This window comes from Pieris napi, chromosome 17 (assembly GCF_905475465.1).
Source record: "Pieris napi chromosome 17, ilPieNapi1.2, whole genome shotgun sequence".
Taxonomy (NCBI): Eukaryota; Metazoa; Arthropoda; class Insecta; order Lepidoptera; family Pieridae; genus Pieris; species Pieris napi.
The window spans coordinates 5,178,217-5,193,193 of NC_062250.1; the positions used below are offsets into that span (position 1 = coordinate 5,178,217).

General features: G+C 35.6%; 1 protein-coding gene and 1 non-coding gene across 4 annotated transcripts in view; one reads left to right on the forward strand and one right to left on the reverse strand.

The window, feature by feature from the left end:
• The window catches only part of LOC125057889 (glutamine-dependent NAD(+) synthetase), a 29,337-nt gene that overhangs the window by 11,307 nt on the left and 3,053 nt on the right, over positions 1–14,977 (forward strand). For all 3 annotated transcript variants that reach the window (XM_047661823.1, XM_047661824.1, XM_047661825.1), the window contains exons 4-11: positions 1,485–1,630; positions 2,377–2,626; positions 4,974–5,178; positions 5,659–5,805; positions 8,397–8,545; positions 9,433–9,588; positions 11,239–11,453; positions 13,759–13,978. In XM_047661823.1, the coding sequence (XP_047517779.1) occupies positions 1,485–1,630; positions 2,377–2,626; positions 4,974–5,178; positions 5,659–5,805; positions 8,397–8,545; positions 9,433–9,588; positions 11,239–11,453; positions 13,759–13,978 (1,488 nt within the window). The remainder of the gene's footprint in view (positions 1–1,484; positions 1,631–2,376; positions 2,627–4,973; positions 5,179–5,658; positions 5,806–8,396; positions 8,546–9,432; positions 9,589–11,238; positions 11,454–13,758; positions 13,979–14,977) is intronic.
• On the reverse strand, positions 7,412–7,485 carry Trnat-agu. The gene has a single exon. It is a non-coding gene; the product is annotated as a tRNA-Thr (tRNA).

Genomic DNA, 14,977 nt, shown 5'->3' on the forward strand with positions numbered 1-14,977 from the left:
AATATTTATTTATTATTTAATAGTCACAATTCTAACAGATGGTGCTGTGTTGAAAGTACCAACGTTTCACATAAGCTACAATTTAATGGCATAACCAGCAAAAAAGCATGGTGGTCTCCATAACGTGTTCTCCTGCCGTTTCCCTTGAATAGTTTACTACTATGTAATATAACAAAAACCTTACAGCAACGCTTGCCTGGTCTGGTAGTTAAATATATATAAAAAACGTGTACTTATGCACACGCGTTAGAAGTTATATTTCTTTGGCATAACAAGATAAAAATCATTTCAAAAATTTTATTCTGCGTTTGTAGATAAAACTACAGTAACAATAGAGAAAACGTAATTAATACAATGAAAGTTTTATCTTATATATATATTAAGTTTATTTAAATACTAGCTGACCTGGCTAACTTCGTTCCGCCCTACAACCTTATAATATCGTTGTTACTTTAATTTAACTTATTTTAGGATTTCATTAATGTTAAGTATTACATTAATACAACTTTTTTGCAAATACAGAAATGTTTTATTGCTTGCCATTGCGAAAGAAGAATGGCAGTTTTACACATTAGGTATCTTCTCTCTAGCGTCAATATGGCGATACTGCACGTTAAGCACTTTCTGATATCCAACATCTTTTGATCAGGATCAAAGCATGGTTATGCATCTCCTCATTCACCTCAAGATCGGAATTTCTTGAACTGACACGAATTCGACGTAAAATGATGCGTAGTTTTGTCAACAGATGGCACCATATGGTTTTTGCATTCGTAAAATTAATTAATTAATTTATTGTTATTCGATAACTTATCCGATATTTTATTGCTTATTCTGCTATTCGGGACGGAAACCAATCCAACAAATCAAAAACCATGGCAATCGGTCCAGCCGTTCTTGAGTTATAAGTGTTGTAACAAACACGACTTTCTTTTATATATATAGATTAAAAAAAAAATATTTCTATATAATTAAAGAAATGGACATTTTTTATTTTAGCATGCAACTTATACATATTGATATTTACTATTTAATTCACGTCCATTGGTCGGAGTTCAGTAGACATGTAGGTTACAAGAGGTATGATAGCTAAAGTGTGATACAAATATTCTTGTAGAAACATTGTCTAAATATCGTACAAATACAGCATTAATAGTTGTATAAAAAAACTAAAATGTTGACTTTAGCTAACTTCAGGGTGTCGGTTTTTTGTGACGGTGTGCACGCGCATCGTATAAATTTAGTCTCACCATTTTTCCCTAACGCGCCAAAAGAAGTATAACTTCAAAACTAACATGTTGACTATAGCTAACTTCAAGGTGTCGGATTTTTGTGACGGTGTGCGCGCGCATCGTAAAAATTTACTCATATAATTTTTCCATAATGCGCCAAAAGAAGTATAACTTCAAAAAAATATATTGTTTATTCAGGGAAACCTCTAGGTAACAATAGTTCTATGTGTTAATCTAAGAATAATTTTCCAGGAACGTCAAATAGAGGAGTATTATCTACCTCGTATGATTGCCTCTATAACGGGTCAGACCACCGTGCCCATTGGTGATGCAGTAATTGCTACTAGGGACACGTGTATTGGGTTCGAGATTTGTGAAGAACTTTGGAATCCTCAAAGGTATAGTTTTAATTGCAAAAACAATTTTTTTTATACAAAATATAATAAAACTTTGGTTGTATAAACAAATGACTGTTTAATGTCTAATACAGACACTTAATGTGTTTTTGATGACACACAATTAAAAACACTGTATTGGAAGTAAAATCCTAATTTATACCGAAACAAAACTTTAAAATGTAATATTTTATAAATGCTAAGAAACTGAAATCTTTTAACATGACTATTACTTTAATGTTAGGCTGAGCTTTTTTTTTACATGTCTGTTTATATATACTACTATTTATACCTTTTCTTTAGATTTTATTTTATTTAATTTTAGTTATAGTTGCATGTTATTGAAGTTATACTTCTTTAGGCGCGTTATGAAAAATTGATGAGAGTGAAATTTTACGATGCGCGCGCACCGTAACACAAAATTAACAGAATGAAGTTGCCCACGGAAGATGCTACGGCATTGGACATAATTTAAAAACAACATTGGTATATTAATAGAATTTATGTTACACTTAATGTAAGGGAATAATAATAAATATTTATTTATTTAATTTTTCAAATGTAAACTGAACTTTATTGACTATAATGACTCCTTTTCCAGTCTTTGATTATTTAATTGTAATTAATTATTTGCATGCAATCAAAAACTATTTTTAATGATGCCAAGAAGTATAACTTCTTACGCGCGTACATAAGTACACGCACCCTTTATTATGGTAATGAAGTATACATAAATATTTCTCTTACAGCCGACATATTCCTCTAAGCCTAGACGGAGTGGAAATAATATCGAATGGGTCAGGGAGTTACATGGAGTTGCGGAAAGCCTATGTTACTGTGGATTTAGTGAAAAGTGCGACATTCAAGAGCGGTGGGGCGTATTTGTTCAGCAATTTGAGGGGTTGCGACGGACAACGGATTTATTTCAATGGCTGTTCGTGTGTGGCTGTTAATGGAGATATCGTTAGCCGGGGGTTGCAGTTTGCGCTAAAAGATGTGGTGATTATACAATTATTATATACGACTAGCTGACCCGGCAAACGTAGTTTTGCCATATTTCTAGGAACAATTTTTTCAGTTTAATAAAAAAATTATTTACAATAATAAATAAGGGAGCGTTCAAGTATTACGTCACGCAATTTTTGGAGATTATTGACCCCCCCCCATGTAACGCGCCGTAACGTTTTTCTGTACCTACCCAAGTATAGTAAAAAGTTTCATGACCACCTAGTGACTCTTTACACGTAAAAGTTACTACTATGTGGTGTAAGTCGAAAATAACATTAACAATAACGCGTAATTTAATCCCCGCCCCGCATTGTAACGTTTTACAAAAGGACCCCCCCTCCCAAACTTCGTTACGTAATACTTGAACGCTCCTAAAGGGGTTGATCGTAGAGGAGTGAAAATTAGGGGTGTTATGTGTTTTTTTATGTTGTATCATAAAAAATAAAAATAGGGGTGGACACCCCGTATCAATTAAGAGTTTTGAAAGATAGGTTATAGCCGATTCTCAGATTTACTGAATATGCATAAAAAATTTCATAAGCATCGGTCGAGCCGTTACTAGTATTTTTGCCAAAAAAAATTGCCTATATTTGAATACTATAATAATAAGGATTACATAAAGTTTATATTATTACTAGCTGACCGGGCAAACGACGTTTTGCCATGTATATCATTAATAATAAAAAAAATAGGGGTTGATCGTAGAGGGGTGAAAGTTAGGGGTTGTATGTATTTTTGTATGTTGTATCATAAAAAAATAGTAATTAAAAATTTTGTCTAAAAAATAAATAAAAAAATTTAGGGGTGGACTACCCCTAACATTTAAGGGGATGAAAAATAGATGTTGGCCGATTCTCATAGATACCGGATAAGCACAAAAAATTTCATCAAAATCGCTCAAGCCGTTTCGGAGGAGTATGGCAACGAAAACTGTGACACGAGAATTTTATATATTAGATTAGTACACGACCTCCAATGACTGATTGATTTACATAAATGTTACAAAATTTACATTAACATTTTGCAGCAGACGTACTTACAGCTTTGCTTCTTTGTATAAAATTAAGAATTTTATAAATTTTATGTCTGACCTTGTGTGTGTGTGTTGTGAAACAATGATTGACAGCGTTTCGTTGGATTATGATAAAAAAATAAAAGAAAAGAAAGAAAAACTTAATTACACATAATAAAAAATGTACAGCAAAATGAGAAAGCGCCACCCACACTAGGATTATATCTATCTATCTATATCTAAGCTAATCTCTTCCATTTGACATACTTATGATTATAGGCACTTTAAGTACAGTCGACTCTCGATAATTTGAAACTCATAGGACCAGAGATAAATTTCAAATTAACTTCAAAATAACAAGCGTGAAATAACCACGAGGGGAAGGGGGGGACGTAAATGATTGATTCAAGTACGTGATTTATTATTTTGTGTTTACAATTTTTTTTTTCAAAATAACTCCGAACAGGATAGACACTTCTTTTGCTCAACATATAATTTCGGTTCGGGGATAATGTATAACATATAATGTGTAAATTGCGCCATCATACAAATTTCGTTTTAAATTGCTAAGATATTAAGTTCGTTTTCAGTCTAAAGGTGCGCTTACACGAGGGCAATAATTGCTCGGCGACACGAATGGACCGATCTGGAGCAATTTCAATAAATTCAATAAATTATTTCGGCGATATTGCTTCTAATTGCTCCAGATATTTCATATCGCTCAATGTCGCTGATACGAATTGACGAATATCCAATGGAATTGGAAATTCCTAGCAATTTTTGTATATATCTCTTTCGCACTTGTTTGTTTTGCGGCTTGCCGTCTTGCTTCCGCGGGGAGAGCGAGAGGTCTAAATAATAATAATTTCTAATTACTTTATTCAAAAGTAATTTAAAGTCTGTTCTGACATTCTAGTATAGTTTTAGAATAATATATCATCTAATTCTTTACACAATGAAAATGGCGGCCTCTTTGCTATAAACGATCGCACCCATATACGCCTATTCCTTTTCTTTCTTTGTTGTTTTTGATTAATAATAAAAAAAAGCGCTACAAGTCGCCGCAGCAAGAACAATGTCATCCATAGCGAGCGAATACTGAAATGCTCGTGTAGGACAGTATTGCCTAGTTGATGAAGTTGCGCCATATCGCTCAATATTGTATTGCGCAGTATTGATGCTTGTTGCCGTTGCCGTAAATTGCTTGATGTAGTCGTGACGTCATAGTTAACGAGTATTGACTGGAATTGAGCAATTTTAGTTGCCCGTGTAAGCGCACCTTTAAGTCTGGAATATATTTCACAGCAATCACTTTGATTATTTCAGGAAGTTATCCCTGCGACAATTGATCTGGAAGATATAAGGTCTTATCGGAATAGGATGCGCTCAAGGTCCCATTTAGCAGCGTCTAACAAACCGTTTCCAAGAATAACAATTGATTTTACATTATCCGATGAAAAAGACACCACTCTTGTTGTCAATAGACCTATTCAATGGAAGTACTTGACGCCGGAAGAGGAAATCGCTTTAGGTAATTTGGAATAATTAATTAATGAACTATACAAGATAAATGTTATATGTCAGTCATTTGACAGTTTACTTCATTTTGTCACAGATTCAAAATTAATATGTAACATAAACTAAAAGTTAGTTTTTGGTCACTTATATTGAGTGTTCTGTGTACATGGCAAGTTTAATAATTGTTTTATGGAACGGGGCAAATGGGCAGGCTCATCTGATGTTAACTGGTACCGCCGCCCATTGACACTCTCAATACCAGATGGCTCGCGAGTGCGTTGCCGGCCTTGTAAGACAACTATAATAGACAAGTCGTGGCCGAATAGGCCGAATATTTGACAAATCCATTGAAAAGTTTCTTCTTCTTGAAGTGCCCCTCCACTACTGGAGGTTGGCGGTCAGCTCGTCATACTCCTTTTTTCGCCAAGCGCATCATCTGTTCTACGCTGGCCACTCCAAAGTTTCTGCTGAGAATATAAAACGGTTATTCCAGGTCCAGCTTGTTGGCTGTGGGACTACTTACGAAGGTCCGGGCAAGGAGGATTTTTCCTACCGCTTAGTGGTGGAGTGGATTCTTCCAGTACGGCTTGCATGGTGTACTCGATGTGTACGCAGATATGTGAAGCAGTTGAAATAGGAGGTAATTGAACTAATCATCATCATCACCATCATCATCATCACAATCATCACCACCATCATACTCATCATCATCATCATAATCACCATCATAATCATAATCACCATCATAATCACCATCATCATCACCATCATAATCATCATCATCAACAACATCATCATCAGCATCATCATCATAATCATCATCATCTTGAATGGCTGCGCAGCCCCTTGTGGACCTTTGTGGACGAGATTTTTATCATTCGTGCTTTTTGCCTTAGAAATTCGATCATATCCTCCATGTACGGTTTAGGCACTCGCCTGGTACCGCACAACCCTCCCAAAGGCCGAGAACAAATTTAAATTAAATTAAAACTGACCCTCGAACCGGGAATCGAACCCGGTACCCCTCACCTAGCTGCCACTTAATAAGACCGCTAGGCTATGAGGCCCCCCCATAAGGCTTTTAAACATATATTTACTGTTGACAAAACCATTATCGTTTCACCATCCGGAATCCATATTAACTCAAGCAATCTTTTAGTCAATCACATTTCACTTCCTCTAAGCGCGAGTAAAGGAACGACAACGGACTTTTGGTTTAAAATAATTTATTTAAATGAACAGAGTGACAGCACTTAATTAAGAACTAAACAATAATCAACTTAATATCTATTTCTTTATGTATTTATACATTCAGATTACTTACTAAGTATTGGACGTTCGACCTACATTTGGTTTCGTGCTAGCAAAGCATATATCAATAGGGTTGGTACTCTTAACTCGCGCGCTCTTTTTTTTTAAAATATTATGGCAATAGCTTTAACTTTACGCCAGTTTTAATTACGCGCCCTCTTTAGTAGTTCTCGTGAACTACATACTGGGCGCGTAGGCGTCAACTGTCAAATGAATATTTGTCAATTGTCATTATCGCGTCGTTTTTCGCGCCGTCTAGTCTGCTAAATTATGAGTTAATCGTTCACTAAGTTTGTCTTTTCTTATTACTTAATTTTCTGACTAGTTAATTGGAAATTTAATTGAACTAAATTCAGCATGGGTGAATAATAACATACTTAAAGTTGGTTATTGAAAGCTGTCAAAAATATAATTTGCATAGTCAATAGTAGTTCATGACAGCTACTATAACGGATTTGTTGGCTAAAATCCGGATGTTTTACTAAAAATGGATTCCGGATGTTGTAGGAAGTAATAAGTTTTATTTGAAGGTATAACTATTTTTCTCAAAACCATTTATTCGATTCGATTTTTATTGAATTATGTATCAATTAAACAACCTTAATTATTAAATCATAAAAGTAATTTTATGAAACAATTGAATGCAGGCATTACATTATTTTTGGACCATATTTAAAGTTTAAACACACAATGGAAAATAAATAGATATTTCATAAATAATTGTATATAAAGAGAAACAATATTGCGTACAATTATTTATTAATGGTACAGTTTGAAATAGAAATTTGTCATATTCGAATTAATTCACCCATATATATTTAAAATTAGACTTTATTTTTATTAGAATTATTTAAATAATCTTAAAAAACCTAAAAAGGTTACCTGCTTATTGTTTCTAAAATATTGTACAAGAAAAAACAAATAGCTTAACAGCTAGGCCCCGGCGAGATTCGAACTCACGATCTCCTGTTTACTAGACAGGCGCTTTAACCAACTAAGCCACGGCGCCGTTGCGCTGATTTACGAAATACAGATATGGGTGTGACGTAGTCTATACTTTCGTACTACAAGTAATTTACAAAGATTCAACTGACTTTCAATATCTATAAACATTATTTACTAATACATATGTTCTTCAGAAATGCGAGGATAACTCTAAGACTACTAAACCGGTTTTGATGAAACCTATGGAAAGATAGGATTACATACGAGACTTCCCGCCAACTAACCGTATGTCAAATACGTTTAACATACATGAGTCACAGCGCTAAATATCAGTTCTAAATATTATCTCTAGACTGTTTGCATTTAGGGGCCCCTTTCTTTATAACTAAATTTCCAAATCTATGGATTCTGAGATCGTTAAACTATCCAGATATAAACTCGCTAGACACAGAAATTACACTAGTCAAATTGGATTTCTAATCTACAGAGGCATTACTACATATCTTGGTATGACTTTTAGGTTTCAAAAACTAACACAGAAACAGTGCATGATCATTTATCATAACACTCATCACCCATCCACACACTCACTCATTCACTTAATTTGTAACACTAAACTTATTATTATTTTTTATTTTTTAATTATTATCTTTTTTTAACTGTTTTAAAAATGTACCACGTAATAATTGTTTTCTAGTTACCCTCAACACAGGGCCTCCCTAGTGTGGGGACTAGCGATATATGAATTCTGTCACAACCCTTTTGTCATAAATAAAAAATTTTATTTATTTATTTATTGTCCCATAGATAGGAATACACAGATTAAAATCATTATTAAATTAATTTTTTAGAGGTAGGTTAAAAATATAATTACGGTTAATAAACCAATTACAATTAAAATTAAAGTAAGGTTTATTAAGTATCTTTTAGATTAATTAGTTATTCACATTCTAATTTAATAATTAATCCTTCCAGAATCACAAGTATTAGATGACGTGCGTAGAGTTGTATGTGATTTTAATTATACGCCCAAAGACCCTAAAGAGCTATGCAATAAATTGCTCGTTACATGTTATATGGCTTCGAAAAACTCTAGCGAAGAAACTAAGCTACGAGCTAAGGAGGTAATACTGATTTTAAGACGTTCAAAAACTTAAACTATATTAAATTTATTTCTTATATAAAATGTAACGAAGGGATCGAGAAGGAGAATGAGATGCACAGAGAGAGTCGAAAAAGCTTTTATTAGTTAATAATATTTTTATTCTAAAAAGCACAAAAAAAACCTTTTTAGGTCTGGGACTCAGTTGTCAGTTCATTGGTGCACAGCCGGAGTTCGAACCTACGACATCAGGGATGAGAGTCGCACGTTGTAGCCACAATGGCAACACTGCTCTCTTGTCAATTGTCATTTTTGACATGCGGAAATCCCCATATCCCGTCTATTCGCTTTTCCGGAATAATTTTTTTTTTTAAATATTTTTCCAAAATTCATAAAAACCTTATACAAAGTTCAAGGGATAAAAATTCGAATTCAGCATTTAGGTCCAAATGCTCTTAAGTTTTGCGCTTAGCATATTTTTGCGGTTTTATTTATATAGATTTTACGGTAATTTTTTTCTATAGAAAATACAACTTGGTTTAAGTAATAAACCACTAACAACTGTAAACCCGAAGTAATAACAGTTAATCTTTTTTTTTTTTTAAAAGACAATTCACACCAATGACCTAGTCCCATGCTAAGCTGGTGAAGCTTGTGTTATGGGTACTAGGCAACGGATATACATACATATTATAGATAGATAGTCATATAAATACATATTTAAACACCCAAGACCTAAACACAACACCAAATGCTCATCACATCGATGTTCGTCTCAGCCGGGGATCGAACCCGGGACCCATGGATTCGCAGTCAGGGGTACTAACCACAAGACCAATGAGTTAATCCGAAGTTATAATTTTTTTTTAAACTAAAAGCAAATTACTTAAATAATATCTAATATTTCAGTTGGCGAGTGAAATAGGCAGTTATCACTTTCCGATAATAATTGATACAGCTGTGAAGGCTGTATTGGCCATATTTCAAGCCGCAACAGGTCTCATACCGAAGTTTAGAAGTAATGGCGGATCTCCAAGAGAGAATCTCTCCTTACAAAATATTCAGGTACATACTGCTGGTATTTTTTTAACTTTATTTGTTTATGAACGCTTGCCAACGATCGGCACAGTGATATATTTGACAAGCACTTAGGCAAACATAACATACACAAAGAGATAAAAGTATAAAAACTAAAGGAAAATTGATTTCAAAGTGTGAGGGGAGCAATTACAGTCAACAAATAATTGTAACATTAATTCACTAAGGGGGCCATAAATTACGTGAGGTGTTTTTTTTAATTTTCTGTCCCTCCCTCCCCCACTGGTGAGATTTTATTCAACCCTCTCCCCCAATCTCACGTGAGATTTTTAAAAAGGTGAGTTGCTTACGTAAACGCGTAAGAAGCTATCTTTTTGAGCTCAAAGAACTCAAAATAACACAGAATTTGTACTATTGAGCTCAAAGAGCTCAACAACAAAATAAGTGAAATGTTGAGCGTTTAGGTATGGAGTTAGCGGGAAGTTGCAGAGATGGCCTTTAGGGTCAACCGTTTTCCTACTTTTTTTTTCAATCAGAAAAAAATTGCGTGATATTTGACGAGACCCGCCTCTCTCCAACGTAAGATTAAATGAGATTTAACTCGACCCCCTCCCCCCCTTAAACACCTCACGTAATTTATAGACGCCCCCTAATTCAAATGATTTTGTTATTTTCTTCTTCTCCCTAAGTAGTGTCAAGCAGTTATTAATATAGAGGGAAAATAATTACTATTAAGCATGTTGACCCAGGAACCGTACAGTCATATTTTTTTAATTATTTGTGGAGGAGATACTTAGCATACAGTTTTAAGCTATTGCATAGATTTTATCGCGGGCTTTGAGCGCGGCGACCGAATCAATAAATTCCGTATCGAAAATAAACCTAACACACGATGACGTAATATAGGTGCAGCCAATACGCGTTAGAGTGAGACAGACTATATAGGCGTGTTGGTCTGAGTCTGGTAGAGGGGTAGAGTGGTAGATTGAATTAATAACAAAGAAAAAAAAATGCTGCATAAATAAAAAAAGGGTGCGTGTACTTATGTACGCGCGTAAGAAGTTATACTTCTTTGGCATTATTAAAAATAGTTTTGATTGCATGCAAATAATTAATTACAATTAAATAATCAAAGACTGGAAAAGGAGTCATTATAGTCAATTAAATTCAGTTTACATTTGAAAAATTAAATAAATAATTATTTATTATTATTCTCTTACATTAAGTGTAACATAAATTCTATTAAGTTAAAAGTATATATTATTATATATTTAGAACATCTCTACCAAACACTAAGATGTATGTTGTAGCTTTGTCAGTATTGCACAATACAAAATTAATAAATTTCTTTGAAAAAATAATTAAAACTCCTTTATTTGTTTAAAAGGTAAATGACAAATGTCATTATGGTCATTCAAAATTCTTGGCTGCATACGAACTTCACGCATATTCTATTTCTTTTTACTTGTAGATTGTCTCATTCCTATCTCGCTCGCGCACGCTATAATCACACTCACAATTTTGTGTCACAGGTGCGCGCGCATCGTAAAATTTCACTCTCATTTTTCATAACGCGCCTAAAGAAGTATAACTTCAAAAATGCTATGCAATAGCTTTACCGCGGCAGTTCCTGAGTGCCACGTTTTTTTTAACTAAAAATATATTTATGAATTACAGGCTCGTATGCGTATGGTGTTCTCGTATTTATTCGCGCAACTGATGCTCTGGGTGCGAGGCAGACCGGGCTGTCTATTAGTACTGGGTTCGTCTAACGTAGACGAAGCTTTGCGGGGTTATTTGACAAAGTACGACTGCTCAAGCGCAGATATCAATCCCATTGGAGGAATCTCGAAGACGGATTTGAAGTCTTTCCTGCATTACGCGAAAAATCGGTAAGTTGAATCTTAAATAATTTAAGCTTGCCAATTTAACCCCAAGAAGACACAAGTAAAAAAAACTCCCTTTGTCGACACTCTCCTTAAAGCCTCAGCCTAGCATCGGAATACTGGGCGTTGACATATCGAATAACGTTCAGTTTCGCGGTCATCTGGAAGGAAAGGCTAAATTAGCCTCCAAAAAGCTTGGTGTGCTCAGCAAGGCGAGGCGGTACTTCACTCCGGGCCACCGCTTGCAACTATATAAAGCGCAAATTCGGCCCCACACGCAGTACTGCTCTCATCTCTGGGCGGGAGCTCCCCAGTACCAGCTCCTTCCACTTGACCCTATTCAACGAAGAGCGATTCGAATCGTCGACGACCAGATCCCTTGGCGTTGCAAAGAGATGTGGGGTCTTTCTGCATCTTCTACCGCATTTACCATGGAGAGTGTTCAGAGGAGTTGTTCGGTCTAATACCTGCAGCTGAGTTTCATCATCGGACGTCAAGGCAAAATACAAAATACCATCCGTATCACCTTCGTCCGTCGTTTCACAACTGAGCGTTTTCTAAGGCAGTTTTTGCCGCGCACCACCACTATGTGGAACCAGCTGCCCACTGAAGTATTTTCGAACCAATACGACTTAGTCCTTCAAGAAAAGAGCGTACCAATTCTTGAAAGGCCGGCAACGCACTTGCGAGCCCTCTGGCATTGTGAGTGTCCGTGGGTATCATTTAACATCAGGTGAGCCTCCTGCCCGTTTGCCTCCTATTACATAAAAAAAAAGTCTCTTTTTGTCCCGGAGACCCGGACCCAAAGACGAGTAGACATAGGGCTGAATTGTGTCTAGCCTATGGTTATTGGTTTATTGAATCAGCTTCCGCACTTTGACTCTCAATAGGTCCGTTGAGCGTAAAGTCCTGGCTAACTAAGCCTAGCTCGGAAGGAGTTAGGCTGACTTAGTTAGCACGGAAGCCTCCTGGGTACTTCGCAGACTTCACGGAGCGTCCTCACATTTTATATAATAGGAGGGCAAACGAGCTTGCGGGACGACCAAAAAGGGCAGTCTACGCAGCCCATAGACACCCATTTTAGTGGGTGCGTTGCCGGCCTTTGAGGGAGGAGTAGGCTCGTTTTTTAAAAATTTGGAGGTCGTATCTCTGAGGGAAGACCCCCCCCGGGAGCCGATTCCACAGTTCGCTAGTTCGCAAAAGAAAATGCCTTGTGAAACGGACTATGGAAGACCTCCAACCATCAAGATGCTGATGGTGAAATTTAGAGGTCGTTCGGCTCGTACGGTGTTGAAAAGAGGCAGGAGGGATCAACCCAAACAATTCTTCCGAACACTCTCCGTAGTAAACTTTGTAAAAAACGCAAAGAGACGCAATGTCTCTGTAGCGAGAGAGAATCAAGCCGATCAGTAAGACATTGGAGATTGACAATTCGACAAGCCCTTCGCTGAATTTGGTTAAAAGGAAGAAGCTGGTATTTGGGAGCACCGGAGATGCGAGCAGTATTCCATATGAGGATGTACTTGAGCTTAACATTTTCGGCCGGGCACATTTTTCAATTTCAATACTAGTCTGAACAACTGGGTCACACATTTGATTGTTAGTAATATATCCATTGTATTAAGCAGTGCCAGCTAAAGAATAAAATAAAGTAATTAAAGTTAATTCGATATATTGTTCGTGATATTGAAATTTTTTTTATTTTTGTACTAGGTCACTTGAGTAAGAAAATATTAAAATTTACCTACAAACCTAAAACGTACTGTAGATAAAACATAAAAATGTAGCATGTTTTTATTGCCCTCAAATAAGTCAAATTTGTCCCTTTTTCGGTGAACTTTTTTTAGTTGCAACACTTATGATTCGTAGGGATTTTTCTGTGGTCAGGTTTGGTTTAAGTGTAATTAAGAATGAAACGGAAAGCGCATACTTGCTGGGAGAGATCATGAGGCTATACGTTCCGGACAACTATTACCGCTGCCGGAGACCTATTTGGGAAGCTTATGGGGGGGGGGGGGTAGTATACTGCGATTTCAGAGTATACTTGGAGGGGATAAGAGGATAGCATTTACTGTCAATTGTGTTAATCTTAATTGTATTTTATTGTTTTTAGTCTAAGTTTTCGCCATTGGGCTGTAAATATATAAATAAATGAAATGTCAGAATCCTACGGAATAAAAAATCAGAGTATAGTTGCCTCCAAGTAGCTTTTAAAATGATAGTTGCCGACCGCTAAGTAAATGGTAGTTGACAGTCTTGAGGTGATATTTAGCTGGTTGAGAATAAACTTATTGGTATATTATTTTTGCAGTTACGAACTACCCTCGCTATCTGATATATTGGATGCGCCGCCGACGGCTGAGCTGGAACCGCTGTCCGAGGGTAGAATCACACAAACAGATGAGCAGGACATGGGGATGACGTATGCGGAGCTGTCCGAGTTCGGGAGGTTGAGGAAGATGCACTCGTGTGGTCCATACGCGATGTTCGAGAAACTTGTCCATATTTGGAGTGAAAGGACGCCGCAGGAGGTGATTTTTTTTTTTGAAGTGAAACTTTATCGGGGTTGGAAAAAAATGTAGTGTAACATTTTTTCGTTACGCGTCACATTTTTCCGTTACGCGCCATCTTTTGAAGTGAAACTTCTTTATCGACGTATGGGAGAAATTTTGTAGCAGGTTACACGCCATGTTGCTTTTTGAAGTCAAACTTCTTTATCGGCGTTGGAAAAAAATTTACACACATTTGTCACATTTTTCGGTTACGCGCCATCTTTTTCTTGTCCCTACCACGGTTGATCCGAAGAGATTCGAAGCCATTAGTAACAAAAATATATAATAATGATAACAATGATAGTAATACTAATAATTCTATTACAATTAATGAAATTCTGTAATAATCTTAGTACTACATAGTAGTACAGTAATAAGTTAAAATGAAATAATTGTATTTGTATTCATGTCTATGATAATAAAAGCCTTTTGTTAAACTTTATCTAATTTAACTTTATCTAACCAATTTCTGTAAAGTTGCGAAAAATAAGGTCATAAAGAAGTTTCACTTCTTACGTGAGTACACCTAGTACACGCACACATTTTTTTTTGATGTTATACTTCTTTAGGCGTTATGAAAAATTGATGAGAGTGACATTTTACGATGCGCACGCAGCGTGACACAAAATTAACAGAATGAAGTTAGTTCTAGGTCGCATGAAAATCGATAATAACTATGTTCAAGTTGTATATTCTAGTATTTTTATATTTAGAACACGTGTTTCGTAACAGTACAATTAAACAGTGTGAATAAATAAATATTATTTTGGTGTTTTTATTAAATCAATTTCATATACGACGGTGATAGTATTTACTAATAATAACTTTCTTGATTAATTTTAATATTTATCGTTAATCACTACTGCATTTTACTCATTTTTTTCCATTCGCCAAAGAAGTATAACTTCTAACGCGTGTACATAAGTACACATACGTTTTTTTATTTTGTGTGTGGGTTTGTAATTAAACTAAACGGCT